This window comes from Anopheles merus, chromosome 2L, assembly GCF_017562075.2.
Source record: "Anopheles merus strain MAF chromosome 2L, AmerM5.1, whole genome shotgun sequence".
NCBI classification, from domain to species: Eukaryota; Metazoa; Arthropoda; class Insecta; order Diptera; family Culicidae; genus Anopheles; species Anopheles merus.
This window is the reverse complement of record NC_054083.1, coordinates 37,303,976-37,324,750: the sequence shown is the minus strand read 5'-3', so window position 1 is coordinate 37,324,750 and position 20,775 is coordinate 37,303,976. Positions and strand designations below refer to the sequence as shown.

General features: G+C 46.5%; 1 protein-coding gene across 5 annotated transcripts in view; it reads left to right on the top strand.

Annotated features, from left to right (window-relative positions):
• The window catches only part of LOC121593223 (autotransporter adhesin BpaC-like), a 96,550-nt gene extending 75,994 nt beyond the window's left edge, over positions 1-20,556 (top strand). For all 5 annotated transcript variants that reach the window (XM_041915417.1, XM_041915422.1, XM_041915418.1 and 2 more), the window contains 3 exons: positions 10,051-10,269; positions 13,968-14,446; positions 18,165-20,556. In XM_041915417.1, coding sequence (XP_041771351.1) covers positions 10,051-10,269; positions 13,968-14,446; positions 18,165-19,551 — 2,085 coding nt within the window. In that variant the 3' untranslated portion in view covers positions 19,552-20,556. The remainder of the gene's footprint in view (positions 1-10,050; positions 10,270-13,967; positions 14,447-18,164) is intronic.
• The last annotated feature ends 219 nt before the right edge of the window (positions 20,557-20,775 follow it).

Below are 20,775 nucleotides of genomic sequence, written 5' to 3'. Positions count from 1 at the left end.
TAATCTGTACATCTCGCGTGCGTTGTATTGTGTTGTGCAATCGGGTTGGCGGGATGGGAGGTGATTAGGGTTTTAGGAGCAGCTTGCAAACGAGATAGATTTCCAATCTCCTCTCTATCACCTTCCAATTTGATCAATTTGGGATGTGCGAGCGCGCGCCGCTGTTACACGCGGTTGAATAAGGAGAAGAAATGGCCACTTGACCGGCGTTATTTGCGGCATGCAACAACCTCGTTTTTCTATGCCGCCCGATCCGTTAATTATCATCTCTCTCTCTGTGCGAGAAGACGCGTTGGTTATAATTGTGTGCCGATTATCTTAGCCTTTGCTTTGCATGTGTAGTGATCGGGTGGGTCACCACCCCGATCGACCTACCTGCTGTTGGACGCTCGAAAACCATCCTCACTTGGGAGCTACTTTATAGCTCCCGGTTAGTCACGATTATCTTGCCGCATCGTATTTCCGATGTAGTTTTCGGTTGGTGCGTGCGGGTCGTTTGGTGGGTTCGACGACGTGCAAAGATATGCTTGAAGTGCTCGGCTTCGTTTCGCGAAAAGAAATGTACCGTTCGAGGATCGTTTACAATAGTGGGGATGATAATAAAAATGGAGAAAAACACCTTTTGGAACACGACGCCAACCTTAGCGTGCAGAAGAGAAATACGAGCCAAATTGCAATGTACAAATAATCTACAACGAAGCGTGACGTGTGATCCAAAACCTCCCCTGCGCACTGTGCGTGTGTATGTTGGTGTACGCGCTAGCACCCCTTTCAAGGTGACTGTAGCGTAAAGGTGTTCCACAAGCTTTTTGAAGATCACACGCACCCAAAGTTCTAAAACGGGTGAGGTACATCTAGCACAAGATGGGTTTGTTTTAAAGCAAAGAACTCATCCAAAAAGCGCTTTGAAACCACTATCATCACACCCTGTTCGTGACCGTGATTACCAGGGCGTGTGTCGATGAGCGCGGGTTGAAGTAAAAACCCAACCAGAGGCGCTTACCTAGCTGCCGCCTAGTACAACGCACGCAGCAGAGAAGTGTACACAGGTGTTCTATCCCCTCTGCTCGACTGCTTCTTGGGTTGCGTGTGTCAAGCTGAACCTGCCACAAACAGACCATAACACCGCGTATATACTGGCAGTTCCGGATGGGGGGATACTATCACATCCAACGCTGTAAGTTCTCCTCTACTTTTGCACTTTTCGCCTTTGTCTTTGCCTAAGTGCGTCTTCTAGGTCGTGAGTCTTCGCTTTTGGCCGTCGGAGCAGGGAAAGCTCTTCTCTCGTCTATTCGCTGCAAGTTCAACGACACTTTCGAATGGCTTTTCCGTTCGTTGCTTATGTTGCTCACGCAAATTCTTGAATTGGCCCTCCGGCGGCGGAGAGAGAGAGAGAGAGGAAACTAGACCAAGCATGAAAATGTGCAAAGTTGATTGTAGAAAAAGGGTAGAAAAAGAGCTCGGGGGTTTTTTTGTTTGCGATAATAATTGCAATTTTCGTGATTGTTGTTTCGCTGGAGTTACGGTACTTTTTGGAATGAATGTGTGTGTTTTTGTTGCGTTATACGAAGAACATTTTTGTACCATGACCTACAAAACGGATTAAGCAAGGGGTCGTCGTAGAATGATGTAATGTAATACCCTGAAATATGTAAAAACGATTGCTTACTCGAATCTGTTTTTCCATCGATGACGACGATGTCCTCATACACACCGGTATCGCTGTCCGGCAGGTTCACGTTTTGCGGTTTGGAAAATATCACCCACTGCAATCTCGGCTTGGCTGGGTCAGGGATCGGCGAAGAATTTAGGTTAACTTGCCAGCACAGTTCCTTACCGTGGTGGAATTTTCTCCTCTTTTCCCTGTTGCAGGTAGAGGGGACAACCGCTGCTAAGAGAGCGGCGCATATGTTCTTCATCATCATCATCAACATCATCTCCTCGTAGAACATCATCATCCGGTTCCGTGGAGCCGGCAAGGGTCTTGCTTCGATCCCTGGCCACCGTTGGACACAGCTAGTGGCTCACCGCACCGCGGCAGGAATGTGCCGCCCTTGCCATCGCAATGCAGACTAATGAAAATGACACAAATTAGGGATGATCGTTTGTCACTATTAATAAACGGTGCCAGTATTTTCCCTCCACTGTTTGCGATCGTTGCGCCGGTATATTATGCGGCTGGGTACTGTTGTCGGTGGAATGGGAGAGTGAAACGCCCAGAGACACCTTCACTTTCGTACGTGTCTTGGTTAACTGTTAGTACTTAAATCCCCTAGGAAGGGATATGACATCGATTTTTATTCAATTGATACTATGTTTTATAAGTATTCGAATTCTAGAGTTTGGAGAAGTAGTAGCGCAATCGGAAAGGTTAAAGTTTTCACCCCTTTTTTCTCCCTAAGTCGGTGGGGGTGTCGAGCACGCCGCCTAGACCGAGCGCTAGTCATTTGTGCAACAGAATCTAGGTTATCGCACTGCTGGCCGCGTGACCTATATGTGATGTTATTTTATTTAATGGAAACCACTTTACGTTTTCTGATACGATCCACACCGGATTTGGGAGAAGATTCAGCAAAAAAAAAAATCTTCTCTTGTAAAACGTCACTTGTGTGGGCGGGTATATATTAATTGATATCCATTTCTCAGACAAAGTTGGAACTTTTGAAGATAGAATGTGTTGTGCAATGATTCAACCATCTTTGGATTGCAAAATGTTTTCCCTTTTTGCTCGCTGGTGACGGTGATGAAACAGGTTGATTCATTTGAAAATCAACACACATTGGCTTAAGAGTAGACATTTTTCTTGATGTTTGAGGTCTTTGAGCTGTTGTGGTTTTAAGTAGCTTTTAATCCTGGAGTTTCTTCAACACGTCAATTTAAAAAAACGGTGCCCCTTTTCTCATGACTTCATTTTGTGTGGGATAGAAACTAACTACTAGCATTAAACACAAACAATTGAGCCAATTTGGGCGTTTACCGCCGATTACCTGTTGGTTTTGTTTTGTTTTGTTTTTATTTTTCGAGTGAAGGTTAATGCATCTGTTAATTGCTCAACGTGTCTCAATGCCAAAGTCAGATAGATATTTGCTTTTCTCCATTGTCAATTCAATCAATTTAAGGCTGGCTCCATTTCCATAACGCATCGCAGCGGGTGGGTGTGGCGATGGTGGTGGAGCCGAAGATGTGCCACTGCTGCTAGCTACGTAACACGACCATGCGTCAGTTCGGAAAGTTGTCCCCTCCTCTCCCTTCTCCCCTCTTGTTCGAAACATTTTCAATCACCTTGCACTAACGAGAGTGGGAGACCGACTTGGCTAGTAGCTAACTAGTCTAGTATATAGCCTAGCGCGACCGGTGCTGCCCATGGCCAAGGAAAAGCGTCACTTCGTGCGATGAGCCATGGGAGGACGCATACACGTGAGCATCAAGATGACACGAGTAGCAACGACGCACTACGAAGTTCGTCATCGAACGGTGGTAGCGCTGTGCAGCACCAACGCCTTTTTCGTTTGGGCGGGTACTCCGAGCAAACGGTGGCTTTTTACCGAGAGACCTACTAAACCGGTGAAGCAGAAATTGACCTCCTCGTCGGAGTGGTGTGTGGGGCCCATACCTTTGGCAATGGCCGTTGTCTCAGCTGGATGGTTCGTGGCCAAACCCACTCGGCAGCGGCACTTGCTTTGGTGGACGGTGGACTCCTCCTTCAGCCCAGTGGAACGTGTATAAAGCGCATTTCGAAGCTATTTTGCTGTTGGGATACCTCAACAGGTACTGCTAGGAAAAGGATAGTCTTTTATCTCTGGTGCAAATTGATGTAGAAAATAGTATTGATGGCTTAAATTGATTAACAGGAAATAAGGGTTTGAAATAAGGTCTTCACAGATTTTTAAGGTTTCTTCAAGTTCAGGATTTTTAAAATGAAGTTATTCAGTACTTTTGAATTCAAATTGGATGTTCAAAATTCAATGCAAAATAATAGTGTACATCTGCATTACAATAGTGTGTACATACAGGATTCAATATCTAAGTGTTTGGAAGCTTAGATATTATTGAGTCCTGTTATTTTATTAACAAAACCCCGATAGGTTAAGAAAAGTCGTTAATTTGGAAAATGAGCACGATCTAACGATTAACATGATTTTGAAGACTTAGACCTAAGGACTTCTAGGGAGTTCCTGCCTGTATATGACCTGAATCAACGGATAATATAGGTCATCATTTACTGCAATGTTCTCCTCTTAACACCTCTAAAAGTAGATCAACATGATACCTTCCTTAAACCATTGTAGTTTGCGAGATCTATTTTGAAATGCCTGGACACAGTAGTGCTAGAAATCCCACATTTTAACACCATACCATGTGTTTCTCAGAAAAGTAATAGTTTAGTTACCACACGTCCTTGGTAGTCACAGATCATCTAGCGCCATAATACGCCTAGAAATGTTCAGAATCTTATGAAATTGGTTTTACACTTCTCTCGCTCCCTGGATCGAATTTCTTTGCCTCTTTCGTCTAGGCCCTAAGCAAACATTCGTCGGTGGCGGCTGTTGCGCGAAAAGTGGTTGACTCGAACCACCGGGTCCGCAATACTATTTTTGGTGCGGCCCGACTGCGCGCCCTTTTACGACATCGCGCTGCAGCCGGAAAATGGTTCTTCAGGAAGGTGCAGAGGATCAGCGTATCTTGTCGCGGTGTGGTTGCCGCAAGAGATCATCGCCGTTTTATCGCACACCACCGCCTTCTTCCTTCGCTCTCTGTTTGCTGGGAGGAATTGCATTAGTGCACGGGGGGTGGGAGTGCATTTGCTGCGGACCACGACGATAGTGTGGCAGGTTTGGGCTGAGCCAAGCTCCTGCTGTTGTCAGCACGGTCGTTCTGCATTTTCATCGATGGACATAAATCGCCGCCTAACCCCTTAACCGTTTGCAGCGGTCGAGATTAATGCTTGAATGGCGCGGAGCGCGAACGTGTTAACGTTGGTTGTTAGGTGGTTTCATAAGTGCATTTTTTGAGGTGTTAAACGTGTAGTTTATGAGCGAGAGCCGTCGTGCGGGGTACATGCACCTTCGGAATGGGGTTCTTAGCTTGTGTTGTGGCCGCCGTATCTTGAGGGCGCACATAGATACTCTCGATTCAAGAAGAACAAATTGGTTCATTTTTGTTGTTGTTTTAGCGTTGTGTCAATGCATTTTCAACTCACGTAAATAAGCAGGAAAAAAGAATAAAAATATGTTTTGCTTAAAACAATTAATCATTCGCATTTATTGTGCAAAGGAGTGTCCAAAATGTACAAAGCAATGCTGGTGTCAGGTGTAAAAGATGAGGTGTTGTGCTGGAATGCAATCATCGTTACTGTGCAATCCACGGGCGGGCCTAAAAGGTGCCTAAAAGATACACCCGGGGTGTGGCGTATGAACTATATTTTTGCAATGCAATGGAACTTCGTTACGGTCGATGTGCGTTACGAAGAGGCGTTGCAAGCCGTTTACAAACTGGTGATCAAGATGCGCTTGATAAGTACGTCACGATTTGCCGTACGAAGTTTAATGCAGCGAGATTTGAGGCATCAAAATGTCAAATTGTTAATATAATTCAATTACAAGGAAGAATATTAGAGAGACTAGTCCTACAAAAATAGAAGAACAATTCATTCAAAAATTTAATAGAATTATTAAGAACCATTTTTATGTAAAAGAAATAAGCGTATCGCAAAATTTAAAATTATTTTCTTCCCAACTTCCGTCTTGTTATTATTATTATTCCAAAGTATCAAAATAATCACACCACTCAGAGAAGCGTTCACCTCAATCACACATAGTTTACTTGGAATGGAGAGAGCAGCAGGAATAGCAGAGAGGGCAGGCAACAGCCGCGCGCAAGGGTCCAATTTCTTTCACCGGACGGATTCAGGAAGATCCGAACGCATTTCTAATTACGGAATAACGTATGCTTCCGCATGTGTATCGAAACGGGCACAGAATAACAAACCATTTTCGCCAATATCATCGAGCCCGGGCGATCGTTCGCGCGCGCGATCGTGCAAATTAGTGCGAAGCAAACCCCCTTTCGCTCCCCGTTTGGGCAGTACCTTCCGCTTCGCCGTGCTCTTCTTCGTCCTCCTCCTCCTCTGCCCTTAATCCGGTGGGTAGTATTTTCGACCGCGGTTCGTATACAACGGGTTCGCGAACCGCAAAATCGGATGAAGAGGGCAGGCAAATCTATCAGCAAAGTGTGGTGAAGAAAGCAAAAGGGTGGTGAAAAATTTATTGCCAGCCAAGCTGCACTATATCACTTTCGTGGCCGGGAGATCGCCACTGGCCAGGTCATATCCTGGCCCCCCACAACACAGGCGACAGGAGAGAAACCGTCTTCCGGCTTTGTGTGGCCGGCGTTTGAAGGGCTGGACTGTTTCAATTGGGTGTGAAGCGTTTCATTCGGTTAGGTGATGTGTTGAGTTGCGTTTGTATGTTTGCGTTGGTTCATCGCCAAGCTCAAGTAAACGGCTGGATTCAATTCAATGATTTTATATTGCTCTTAGATATACCATATTAACGGGAAGGGTGACGAATGTACAGAACCTTTAATGTAAATAAAGATAAATAATTTAAAATGATAAACCCTAAAATAACGCAACTAACCAAGCACTTGCCCTCAAATTGCCGTTGATGTCGGTAGACGACTATCACATTCCTTTCCTAAACGACCACAATGATCCGTATGGTAAAAAAAGTATTTTTAATTTCACTCATCCAGCTGTCTGTAGCACAACTGAAAATTATGCTCCTTTTGGAGCGATTGCCATTAGCGACATTAAGTAACACCGTGTTATGACACACAATCAGAACCGTTCACTTGGCATTCGCATCACCATCGTATCATTCATGTCTACCTTCCCACAATACGTGTCAATCTGTTCAATCGTCTTTGTACTTGGATAAATGATACATCCATTACCATATTCGATGTAACAAACCGCGTGGTTCACAGCGCCGTAGTGGAGCGATTGATTTCATGGACTAAATAATAGACATCATGCTTTGGGGATTTAATGGATTTTATTGTTTGTCAATCGTTATTTGTAGAAGATTTTTATCTCATCACATTTACCCATTTCTTTCGTTGATCGAATCGCGTACGATCGTGTATTAGCTGATCATGATAATCGAACTTTGACACATGCTATCACCCATGCCATGACAAATACGTTGAGTTACGTCGTTGTGTGAGTCTGTGGATTAGCAGTTGGTGGAAAATCAATTCCTCCACACACAACGGAAAATGTCACAAAACCTACCCCCTTCATTTGCCACGCGCTATAGCGTACTACACTATCGCTTGAATTGATTGCTAGATTGGGCCGCCCAGCCGAATGGGATTGATGGCTGTGTTGCGGCATTGTGTGTGTGTGTTTGTATGCTTGTGACCGATACTTTGCCTTCACGGAAATGAAATGATATGTGAAAGTCGCGCGAAAAGGGAGGAAAGTCTGCTGTTGTTACCTCCGTCATCGCCGCCCCGGCCAGACAAGAACGGCTCATTGTTTCAGGCACACCCGCTGAAGGTCAGCACGAAATTACACGTTGCGAAAGGTGTGTTGTTTTCCCCCCGTCACCGGTTTGGGGTGGCGACACAATCTGTGCAAGAGCCCGCCTGGCACAATCTAGTTTTTTTTTCTTCTCCTGTAGGACTGCAAAATACCTAAAAAATATAGCTAGACATGAATTAAAGAGAAAGAGGAGAAAAAAGAAGGGCGCCACACATTCCACGCTGTGGAGTAAATAATTGAAATAATTTCAAGTTTATGGTGCGTGGACGACTGAGATACGATCGTAGAATGGGCGTCAGTGAAGGAGGGCGGCAGAAAGCCGCTTGATGGCAAAATCTGCGACGAAGGTTAATCCCGCGACTGCTGCCCGTGGGAGAAAGGTCGCGAAAGAACGTTCCTTTCGCTTCCTGATAGTGCCTCTTTCCTTCATTCGGCATTCCGTCACACGGTACATTGGGATTGTGCAATGTACGCTTTCAGCGTGTTTTTGGGGGTACGGTGTGTTGGGGGTTTTGGTACAAATGCAAGCCGCTTGCTGCAGCAAATATCTTCCGAAGATCATACACAATCATACGATCTTGGTGAGATAATTCGTATCGTAGATGGTTGAGTTTGTGTGTTGTTCCGTTCGTTTGAAACAGCATTCTTTAGAATCAACAAACACAGAGTGCGGCACAGTCTGCAGCACAGATTCGCAAACGGTAACTTTCGACGCTGTCGGAGGCGAGCGTGACAGGAAGGTGACAAATTACTTAATCTTTTGGAGTGGTGGCATTTCTGAAGATTGCCGACAGTAATGGTAATTGCACGTAAGAGCGCGGGATGCAACTTGCAATGTAAAAGCGGAGAGGGCGAGAAAGGGTTACGCAACGCACGATGAACTTCAAGAATGGAATGTCCGCTTTGGCCGCTGCAGTGAAGACGAGCTAATTAATTTTGGCCGATTTTAAACGGAGCAAAGTGCTAAATTAGTCCGTCTTTTTGTGGGAAGAAGCTGGCGGCATAATAAAGCAAGAGCAGGGTTGTTGGTCCTGGTAAAAGTTGGTGTTGGTACAGTGTCGTTGGTTGGCGTTGGCGGAAATATTATAATTTGTAGTAATTAATCACTATCGATCGATGAACTTTTGCGGTCACAGAAAGTAGAGTTGACAGTTGCATTACTTCCCTGACGTGTGATGGACAGCTTGGGTTGTCTGGCGGTTTGTCTGGCGTGCGTTTATTACGTACGTTTATTCTACAATTTTCTCTTGGAAGAATGTTTTCAATACATCTTCAATACAAAATGCTTCAAAATTCCTTTGAATTTAGGGCCTAACATGCTATTCTTGGTGATAATCAGAAAGAGTTACCAATCCCAAAAAAGGATAATTAGGGATGACCTTTAATGTTGAACTTCCCCCCCAACAACCTCAGAACCTATTAGATCTGTTGCTGTTGAAACGGTAAGGACTGTGTGTGACTTGTCCGATTTGTTGCACTTTTGATTTCTGGCCCGGCGACAAATCCAAGTCTGGACTGCGAATGTATCGTTCCCAGTCGTCGCCCCCTTCTACTTTTCCCTACTTGTTGTTCTTTCTGATCACATAGACAGGCGGCGGGAGTGTGTGATACGTTAGAGCGTAACTTCAATCGCATAGGCAGCGTGTTGAGCTCGTTAAATGCAAATTTGTTGCAGTCATTTCCGTCGGGCAAGCATGACGACGATGCTTGAATTCTCTCTCTGTCACTCTGTCCCTCTGTCTGGCCACCGGCGAAGGTTTTTGCACCGTGCGATCGAGAATTGCGTTCTTTTTTTTTGTGTGTGTCATCGCCACGCACCCAAGCACGTGAGACGCGTGCAATGGTTTTACAGCCAGAACGAACCTGCAAAAGGGTTTGATAGTTTTTTATTGGCGCAGGTGTTGTCTCGTGCCTGGTGCTGTTATGCTTAGATAAACAAAGAGACTTCAATTATGCGCGGTTGTGCACAGCAAATGGTTGACGGGCACGGTTAATCAGTAGTACCGTGACATTGTGAGCATGTGTGTAGCATGTGTGGCCTTAGAGGTTAAGGTCTTTTGGCTTTGATGTTACGCAAGAAGACATTGCGCTCGTCCGGTGGTGGCCATTTGTCTTGCCGACTAGTTTCGTGTGCAGTTGTAGCTCTTTTTTAAGCGATCGTTAATTTTGGCAAACACTTGGATAGAGACAGTTTTTGGGCAAACGTGACATTTGAAGAACCCTGACGTATGTGTTTATATTTCAACGTTTGGTAGAATTAAGACAAATGTTTGACAGTTTGAGCAAGAGATCGCGAACCTTCAAGATCGTGATCATGAATCCTGAAGAATCTCCCTCATATTCAAATGTTCAGATATTGATGGATGTCGTCTCTTGGCATGCTTTGAAGAGTGTACAGTAAACCTGTTTTTAAGTGACAATTTTAATATAATAAACTCTAAATAAATAGCATGTTTAATATAATTATACTAAAATGTTCTTCTATTTTTTACCTTTTTTCACAGGAATGCCAGAACTTGATTGAGGAAAATCGGCGGCTTGTTAGCATAGCGAGCGGTGCCGGAAATGGTTACGCGATCAGCGGCATGCTCAACGGTGCGGTGGGTGGATCCGGAAGCTTGTCGACGCTCGGCATGGGCGTCCCTAACGGTGGAAGCTACAGTAGTGTTGAATCTGTGATCCTGCAAACGCAAGTCGAAACGCTACAATGGCAGCTCAAGCAGGTAAGCGAAGGAGGTTATGAAAGAGAGTGTACTTCAGGAAAAGTACAGAAACACACAAAAACCAACAACGTATCTAATCAATTTAATACTGTCACTAGGTGATACTAAAACGTAAATAGTTACGCCCTTTGCGTGCTGCAGTGTGATCAGGGTTTTTGTCGTTGTCGAAACGAATTTGATCGATAATGAGGCATATCTAAGTACCCGTGCCCTTCGTATTATTGATTCGAATTACAAAACGGCTATGATGTTCATCTTGATGCTCAGGCCCTTGTGCAATGTTGTGTTGCCGTCGAGTGAGCTAAGTAACGAACTGGAACAATCAGGGTATTGGTCACGAGATATGCAACGGCATAGTTAATCCCATCAGAAGTACGATTTCATAATTAGGCTCTCTCTCCCTCTCTCTGGGGATCTTTTGCATTGATCGCATGAAATGCGTGCAAATAAAGCAATCATTGAGCCCCCGACTAGTATGATGTAGTTAATTAGAATACCGTGCCTGAGCTAGAAGAGCAAACAATTCGTCGATGGAGCTACCTACCATGGTGGAGGGCTTAGGTTCTGTCAAGGGCACCAAAGCCACGATGAAAGTGTTTGACCAGATGTTTGCACTCCCCGGTTTGCTCAGTTACAGATCAGTAGAAGCTCCAGGGGTGTATATTGCACTTGCGGCAAATGAATCAATTATTTAACCGGTAACATTTGTCTCGTAACAAAGCGGTGGGAACGGTGGGAAAACACACAGTGGCAGCGCCGTAGTCGTCGCGGTCGTCCATCGCGAGCGGTGGCCGTTTTGAGCATAGTTTTGCTCCAGCGCATTGCTCAGCGATTCAACGGTCGGTTGACCATCTCGGTCAACATTGACATATGTTCCGTGGCGGGTTTGGAGCTCGGTGCAGGGTATTCGCACTGGTAGAGGTGCACACTGGTTTACCGTTCCATATCTGCATATGAACAGGGCACCCATCGGTAGGGAGACGAAACAACAGTTTTAGAGGTTAGCTGGAGTTGCCGTTTTTTTCCACCATTGTGGTCCTATTATCGCTGCCATCTGATCAAGATTTATTCTTTAGCCTTTAAGGTTAGTGGTGGTGGAAGCTTAAATCCTTTCCAGTCCCAGTTGACCCTCACACATGATGATGGGCGCATTTAATGTAGTAGTGTACATTTAAATAGATTGAGGTTCCTTGGTATGGATCAAGTGTTAAGTGAAGTGTTAAGAATAAATTATCTCCAATGGAACATATGAAGTGCGTTTAAACAATGCATTCAATGTAAATAGGTTGATCTTCTGAATCCAAGAAGTTGCAAACCTAAAATTAGATAAAGATCATCACTAGGCAATTGCCCAAATACCCTTCCTGTATGGTAGTATCTTTCAGGTGTTGTTGGAAATCTGCAATTTAAAATCATTACATCAGAGTAGAATTGCATGAACCTTCGGTAGTTGTTTCTGCCCGCCTTCGTTGGTATGATCTCATCGCCGAACCGTCAGCCCCGCGTATCACCAATTCTGCACATCGATCGTGTACCGAACCGCGGCAGTTCAAACGCAAACGTTACGCTACTCTAGCGTTTCGCTCTGTATCAAAAGGGCATTTGTGTCAATTTTCCATTTGCACACAGAAGAGGGGGAATTTGGAAGAGAAACAAATTCACACAAAGTGTTTTCGCAAGCCGTACCGGCGGGGGGTAACTCACTGGAATGTGTAGCTTTTGCGGGTAAGATTTGTGAAGTAAGTACAGTTAGCGCCGCCGTGTTTTGATTTGCTGGTGGAACAGATGGTTTCTAACAAACGGTCGATGTTGTCGTCGTTTTGTGAGAGGCAAACTGAGGGCGGAAGAGGTCAATGGGGTTCGTCCCATGCTTGCTTGGTAAGAACACCCGCCCGCGCGTTGGCAAGTGCTCTGGCAGCTGATGAACACATCGAGTCTTTTTTGCGGTCGTGTTTGCTGAAATCCTTGCACACTACTCTCCAGTACGGCAAACGGAACTGCGACATCTTCCCAATCACGTGGTGGACCATTTCTCGCACACACATACACTCTTTGTGTGCCTCCCATTACCTTGATAGTTTCGACGTCGTCGTCGTTACCCGTGACTGATGGAGCCGGCCGTGTGTTGGTGCCGCTGCGACACCGTTGGAAAAATGTGCGCTCCCGATTCTCTGCTCCATTTATGCTTAATTACTGATCGGCGCGCAGCTCTGCACTGTTGCGACAGTTTGGAGAGGTGGTGTGAAGGTTTCGTGCGCCGTCGTGTGTGTGTGTGTGTGTGTGTGCAGATGCATGGCACGTTTTGATGGAAAGACATTTTTCGGAGCTCAGTTTCCATCGGAAGAAACCTAGCGAGAAGAGCGAGAGAAAGAGCTCGTGACAAGTGTTGGTGGTAGGCTCTGGGGAGGAAGATTGATCCGTTCGCTTTGATCCGTGCCTAATAAGCGGTGGGGCAATATTGGGGTTGACAGATGATGCAATTTAGCTACGAGAGAGGAAATCTTTAATGAATTTCAAGGAGAATTTGGTACATTAAAAAGTTCAATTTGTTTTACAGCTCGAAATACTCATTTAGCATAAACCACAACACGGCAAAGAAGTCATCCACATCACATCACTTCAACGGCTTAACTAAGCCAAACAAAGAGATGCCTTTGTTTGGTGTAGGAAATGTGTTCCTCCCCGTTAAACACCCGTACAGCGAGAGCAGCGTCATTGTAAAATCAAGACGTCAACCGCTGGGGCGCTGTTGTCTTCACCGCCGCGGCACCATGCAAACATTATTCCGGTAGCGCTAACAGTAGAACCCCCCCGGAACATATGTGCGTGTGTGTAATGGCTTCTTCATATATCCCGCGTCATATTTATGATGCGCTTTGCTGATGTGTTTTTCGGGTTGTTTGGATCTATTCTTGGTGTTTGCTTCCCGGCGACGACGGCGATCATATGATTTGGGTTTGAGTTTTGGCTTTGATCCCACCGGGTACCCATGAGTGTGGCCTGCGCGCACCTTCATGTCCATCGTGTTTTGGGGCAAATGGGGAGGAAAGTTACAAGCCCCCTTGAAGTAGTCGAAAAACAAATCCTAAGCCCCACGTTGTACAAACCCACGGTTTTAGGTCATTTGTTTAGAAAATAGTGGTAATGGCGTCTTGTGCTTACTTACAAGCCTGTGTGTGTTATGATGGTGTCCAGTGTGTGTATGATGGTAGGCTGGTGTGGTTTCAGACGAATGTTGCATGAGAGATCACGTAGAACTCACATAGAGCTAAGGCATAGATCTAAGACACACAGAGATATGTAGTAGAGACTAATATATTTGTCTCTGTTAAGCTTCCCAGTTCCTAACTACGAGCACCGAAGATGTATTTTATGATGCTTGAGAAGAGGAAATCATTCTAGAGAATGTCATCAGAAAAGTGCATCTTGATGTTTTGTTTTTTTATTGTACCGTTTTCATAAATCTTGTCAGAAAACCCTGAAGCTCTAATTGTTCCATAGAAACTTAGGCGAGTTGTGATCTGGTAGCTGGATTTGAACAAACAAGTGACATGGTTTGCTACTTAAGAGTCTATATCTTTACCAGTGCGTTAATTTGTGAATCCCTCCATAGATATTAGCCTAAGAAGCAACAACATTCCACTTGGCCCGCGTGACTTATGCATTTGTGCTTCCTCTTTCCCCTTTTTCCGCGACAGGTTGACTCCAGCCGACACATGTACCGGGCGGTGATGGAAGAAGTTGTGCGGTTTCTGGACCGCTGCTACCGCTCGCTGGACGCACTGCAGAGTGGGCAGATAGGGCGATCGAAGAGTGTGCTACAGGTGTCGAAAACGAGCGGACATCAGCAGCAGCAGCAGCACCAACATCACCACGATTCGGACAGTAGCAGTGCGAGTAGTCCACGGGCACGCAGCAGTACGAATCTAGTGGATGTGCAACAACACAACAAGCCCTACACCAAAGCAGCGGGAGGAGGCCATAATGGGCGCCTGGACCATCAGCAGCAGCACCATCACCACAACCACAACCACCAACCGTCCTCGCTGACGCTGATCAACACTGGATCGTCGGCAGCAGCGAGTCAGCATGCCGCAACGTCCACCCATCACGAGGACGATTGTGTCGTACCGCCATCACCTGCCAGCTCCTACAGCACCTTTAGAGATTTTACCTGGTAAGATCTTGTCGGAGGATGAAGGATTTGAGATCATTAATGTTTCACAAGAGTAGATCTCTGGTTTGCTGCTGAGCTTGTGAGGTTCTTGTGCTTCTAATCTTCTTCTTCTTCTTTGGCTCAACAACCGATGCCGGTCAAGGCCTGCCAACACACTTGTGGGGTTGGCTTTCAGTGATTTATTGATTTCCCCCCATAGCAGGATAGTCAGTCCTACGTATGGCGGCACGGTCTATTTGGGGCTTGAACCCATGACGGGCATGTTGTTAAGTCGTACGAGTTAACGACTGTACCATGAGACCGGCTATGTGTGCTTCTAATAAGCCAGAATAATCACTACAAACATCGAGGTCTTAAGAGTGACATTGGACCGCACGTCCTAAATGAATCACATTGCACTTGGAGGTGCATCGAGTGCAACCTATGTATCAATCAATGGGTATCAAAACACGTATTCGTTAAGATTTTAAAGGAAGAAGATTTTTTTTTTCGATAGAAGAAATGCATATTTAGGGTGTGACAGCTCTTAGCCCTAGGGTGACGACGACTCAAATGAAAAGCAATGCAAAAGTATCACATCTCATTCAATCAAGGGGAAAACACATTTTCACTTGCCACGTTATTCCTCGTCGCAATCCCGTTTTATCCACCACCATATTTATATTTCTCCTAAGGCCCGTCAGATTATTTGGGTCTTTTACTTTACCGAGCCCGACTACAAACACACACACACAAACACCCAAACTGCAGCATTCAAACTGCATCGATTGCTGTGCAATACGCCCCTCTTCGTGTGTTCCGCCGTTAACGTCTCAATACATAAATCGGGTGCTAATTTATTGGACACATACGTTAATTGCCTGTCGCCGTTGTCGCCGTCGCGTTGTCGCCGGAACGCGAGCTCTGTTCGGCACTTGTGCTGCCGATGGGTGGCGTGGAATTCCTCCTACTCAAGCCTCTGCGGACGAAAACTATCACTCGTGTGTGCTAGGGAAAAGAAGAAGTCGTTGGGGGAAAGCAGAGTTTTTTGGCTGCGTCAAGTGTATTCTAAATATCTTTTACGTGGTCGGTTGGAGTTAGAGGAGACACGATATCTTAGTTTTTGGTTCTTTTGTTGTAACAATCAGTTTGTTTTAAAATTGGGATTAAGATCTGTTTTGAGAATGGGGATGGATGTTAAAACATACAGGCACGCACACACACACAAACATGATTGATGGATGAGTATGATAGTGGATGGCGTGTCTTTATGGGATGTTATCTAGTGGTTGAGAGAGATTGGAATAGTTTTGACAAAACAAAATTAAGGTCAGTTAGGGATGCAAATTCTGAAAACGCGTAAACAACCGCGATTTGTGAAATTAGGCATACGAAAGACGATTATGGTATAATACTTGGGAGAAATAATTCAATTAAAAAAAAACCCCCTACTGCCTTTAGCTTAGGTAAAAGAGCAAGCAATAAGGATGCGACACACAGGTCACTGTGTCAAATCCATTACGAACCATTAAATCCATGACATCCGGACTGAAAACCTTCTTCTCTCCCCCATTCCTCCTGGTAGGCAGCGGCAGGGTTAAGGAATGACCCAACCGAATACAGAAATAGGGCCAGGATGGATGGCAAAATTCGCTACGCGCAGCGCATCACCTACCGTAATACCTGGGACTGGACGCTCTCCCAGTACCCAGTGGCAGGTCATTTGCGCGTGCGAATCGATTTGTCATCATCAATCATGGAGGTTGGAGCGCCCTGTGCGCTTACCTACGCAGTCCGAAGGGACACTGGGCCCCAAGAAGATCAGCTCTCCATTCTAGAAGGGGGTAGAAAGTGTGGACATTCAAGCGCGCGCACACACCCGAATGCAATCGGAATGCGTTTGCGTACACGCATCGATGATATTTCAGTCAATGTGCGATGCGTGCGCGTCAGTACGCCTCCGCCATTAACGGGTGTGTTAATCTGGGCAGTTCTGGATGCATCCGCTGCGTGGAGAGGTGACAGAGAACCGTTTCGTGCGCCACCGCCGGCTAGAGATGCCTGATGATTTATCTGGAATCGAGCCCGGTTCCTCGTGCTTGCATGTTTTGAGATGTTTTACATAAATCATGCTGTGCGCACTGCTTCCTCCAGTATGGCGCAGCGTGTCTATTCAAGCGCGCAACGGGATGAAAAATGAGGATATAAGATTCTTTCCCGCTCACGGTTTTAATGCAAACTAAACAGTCGCGTGGCAAAGAATACCGAACCATTGCGTTCCAAATAGATTGGGTATTTAAATTCGCTGTTCTCCCCCACGTGATTGGCTTTTGGTATCTTTGTTTTGTAAATTTTGCCTTGCTTTATGGGGTCGCGTAATCGTCACCGGGGACGGGTGTTTGAGACATTAAAATGAAATATCCTTTGCTGTGAGATTCACGTGGCACGTTGGCAAGAAGATGGTTCATCTATTAATGGGGTTTAGCCTCAGCTCCCGGTCGGTGATAAATTTCACCGTGATCGTCAATAATAAAGCTCCTTCTTCTCCGCCGATTCGCCATCCCAACACCCCGGGCTGATCCATGGGGTGTTATTCCGATATCAGACGTGTGTTTCACCTAAATGCTACCGGACATTGGGGCGATCGTTGGCCTCGTTTGTTTGTATCGTAAACTATCGGGCGGAGAAACGATCGCGTCGTGAAATGTAAGCAAACACAGTGTCGCGGCCACAAAATCCAGCACACATTCGTGTCTGTGTTGAACGGTGTTGGGTGAGCGAACAGGAAGAAACCGTTTCGTAATCTTTGTTGCGATAAATGACCCGTAAACGATGCCTGGGAGGAGGTCATAATTTGCGTTTGTTGACAAACTTCTGCCGGTTTGGAATTATGCTTGGATGGTCGGATTAAATTATTTAGCAGCTCGTTTGAGAGGGTCCAGCCGAAACAGCTGCTTTATTTACACCTTTGGCGACAGGAATAGTATGCTCAAGCACGCTGACATTAATGCATTTTGTGTTTGACATGTAGCAGAAGAATGGCAGCATAAACTAGGCTCAGGTTTGGTGGGAAAAAAACATTACGGAAATAGAAAAAAAAAAGGATTTTCAACGTATCGGTACGGCGTGGGCTAGAATTTCATGACCGATGCAATTAATTCGATTGGCAATATATGCTGTTCGGCTTGGTGTGCTTATTTTAACCACATTTATGCGCTCCAATTGAGCCGTCTGTCAACTTGGTGCGCTCGCGGTAGTGTCTGAGTGCTGCCGGAAGGCAAACTCTCTGCTGCTGCTGATGCTGCGGGCTATGAGGGACCGGCCGACATGTGGTGTCTGGTAATTTTACGATCAACATTTTCTCGTCCGTCTTAAGAAGCGTAGTAGTATGTGTCCCAGTAGTGCCAGAAATGTGATACTTTTGCGCTGGCTGGTAACCGATACTACCATGCGCGCCCGGTAACTGCAATGACCGCGACGGCGGCGGAATGGGTGTCAAACGAGAACGACACGCCGGTGCTGACGGCGTTATATGTCTTTAGCAAATCGGTGCAAATATAAATCAAGAGGATAGAGAGAGAACTGGCCTTCCCGCAGGCGTCATAAGCAGGCAGATTATCCAATTGGCACCACATCCAAAACGGGTTGAAATTGGTGTCGAAAGTGGAATTTGTCTCGTGAAGGAGCAACAAACACAACTAAAGTTGTTTCTTACCCTTTTTTTGTTTTTGTTTTTCAGGCGACGCTCACCGAAACGAACCCAGACTCTGCCAATTTCCAGCAACGAAGTTGACCCGGAGAAGCTGGCCCAGGAGGCGTTCCGTTTGCTGCGGACGGTGCAGAATCTGCTCAACACACAGGAGCCGACGCTGGCCCAATCGACGAACGCACTGGACAGCCTGATCTCGGCATCAACGGCGGCATCCAGCTGCGGCAGCAGCACCACGCTCACCGGTGTCGGTCTGTCCGCTTCCGGCGCGATGCTCGGCAGCACACCGACACTGACCGGAGCGGGCGGTGGTGGCAACGGTGGCGGCGATGGCGGTGCCGGCCGAAGCGTAGGAGTATCGAATGGACACGGCGGTGGAGGCGGCGGCGGAGGAGGTGGAGGAGCTGGTGGGGGAGCTGGCGGTGGTGGAAGTCATCCGTTGGTGAACACCCGCAGCACGGTAGGCTTCAGCCGGAAGCTGAACATGCGCGGTAGTCGACTGTCGGTGCGGAGCAGTACGGCCGACTCGGTACATTCGACCTCGTCCTCCACCAAGACGGAAACGGACGAGGACAATACGGATCGGCCTTCGCCACCGCTCCTGCTGTCACATCCTCACCATCATCACCACCATCATCATTTGCTGCAGCATCAGAATGGAATAAACGGTGGCACTGCAGGTGGTGGCGGTGGAGGAGGAGGTGGAGGTGGTAGCAGTAGTAGCAGCTGCTGCAGCAGCACCTCGGGCAATGGTAGCATCAATGGGAACGGGCACCATCATCACAATCCGGCCCACCGGTACAGTGCGAACATCGAGCGGATCAAGGAGATGATGATATCCAGCTCGGCGGAGGACGAGAGCGGCTTCAGCTCGATGAACTCGTTCCAGGAGATCGGTCTACCGCTGGTCAACTCGACGATGCTGTCCTCGGTCGGTAGCAGCCACGGCGTTAGCAATGGGTCGCTCGGCGGCGACGGATCGTCGTCCTCGACCGAGGGAGGAGCAGCTGGCGGTGGCAGCAGCAGCAGTAGCACCGGCAACAACAGTGCGTTCGGCGGCATGTCGGAAGATTCGTCCGAGCTGCGGGAGAACACCGTCATCCCGACGGCGGCCATGAACGGGGCGACGAACGGGGGCGGCAGTAACAGCAGCGCCAACAGGCTGGGCATTCCGTCCTCTCCGTCCGCAAAGTCGGCCAGTGGGCAGAGCGGGGGTAGCAGTAATGCGTCCACTGTCACTGCCTCCGGTGGCGCGTCCAGCGGTGGATCGCCACTGCGCGTCACGCAAACGGCCAGCTACGAGCACCACACGCACTTCATCAACCATCGGCGCTGGGACTCGGCCCCGGTTGTGCCGCCCAAGCTGAAGATTCACGCCGGCGAAACCGATACCGTGTCGCGGGTGCTCTGGGTGTAGCAGAGATAGAAGCGGCCGGCGACCGGTGGTGTGGTCACCGAGCGCCGTCGCCCCGTAGGTTTCCTCGCATTTCTTTCCCACTGCATTTGTGCACTGTGAATACGGATCTCGTCGCCCTTTCTTCCCCCCATGTGCCGAGTTGTGGCTAGGAAAAGGGGATTGGATGTCTCTTTCAGCTTTTTTTTTGTAGTTTTGTAATTTTCACCACTCATTTGCGTCCTCGAATTGTTTCCTTTCTGTCGTCCAAGCTCTGTATAGTTTTCATTTTCTTTTGTATATAGTTTACTAAGTGGACACACACTGTACTTTATGCTTACTTTTAAGCATACTTCTGTTGAAAGGTGACATCGATTGATTTTTATATAGGATCCTTATTCGAAAGCGGAAGGAGACAAGAGACAACCAACACACACACATACTTAACATACTTGTCGAATTGTAGAGATACGTTCGAAGGAGAATTATTCGTTGCATTTAATTAAAAAAAAACCATAATGGATGGACAGAGCCGTCGTACTACTACTACTACTACTACTACTACTACTACTACTACTACTACTACTACAATAATCCCATAAGCAAACCGTTCGTTTTTACCGCGCAGCACTGTACGACAATTTTCGAATCATTTTTACGTCGCAAATAGGCAAAATGCGTATGCGTGGGGAATTACAATTGCCAGGGAAATTGCCGTTGCTGTTTAGCTACGAAAGTACTTTATTATTTTGTAAATTTCGGATTAAACATTTTCGCTGAGCAGGATAAGAATTCGAACGCCAACAATATACCCAGGAGAAACAGCTTAGTAGTGAGGATGAAAGCGAACGCCTGAATGCTCCCATGTACTTGACACGCCAAGTATACTGAGTACGCCGAATTAGATGGGCAGCTGCATGTGTGGGATATGACATCGATGGATGAACGTTTTTGATTCAAGATAACGTAGCTGTTAAGAGCTGTGTAAGGAGAGGAAGTATGAATAAATGTTTCATGATATTGGGCGGATATATTTTCGTTTTCGTTTTTCGTACCCAAAACCACAACCAAAGCCGGAATAAGGAAATACAAAGAATGAGATGAAATTTGAAGCAAGGATCGTGCGATTGAACGTAGAAGAGTAGGGCAAGAAGAAAAAAGAAGTAGTATAGAAAACATAATGGCTTCCATATAATATCATCATTGATAGGCGCAACTATAGTGAGATATCGAATCGTCACGACAGGA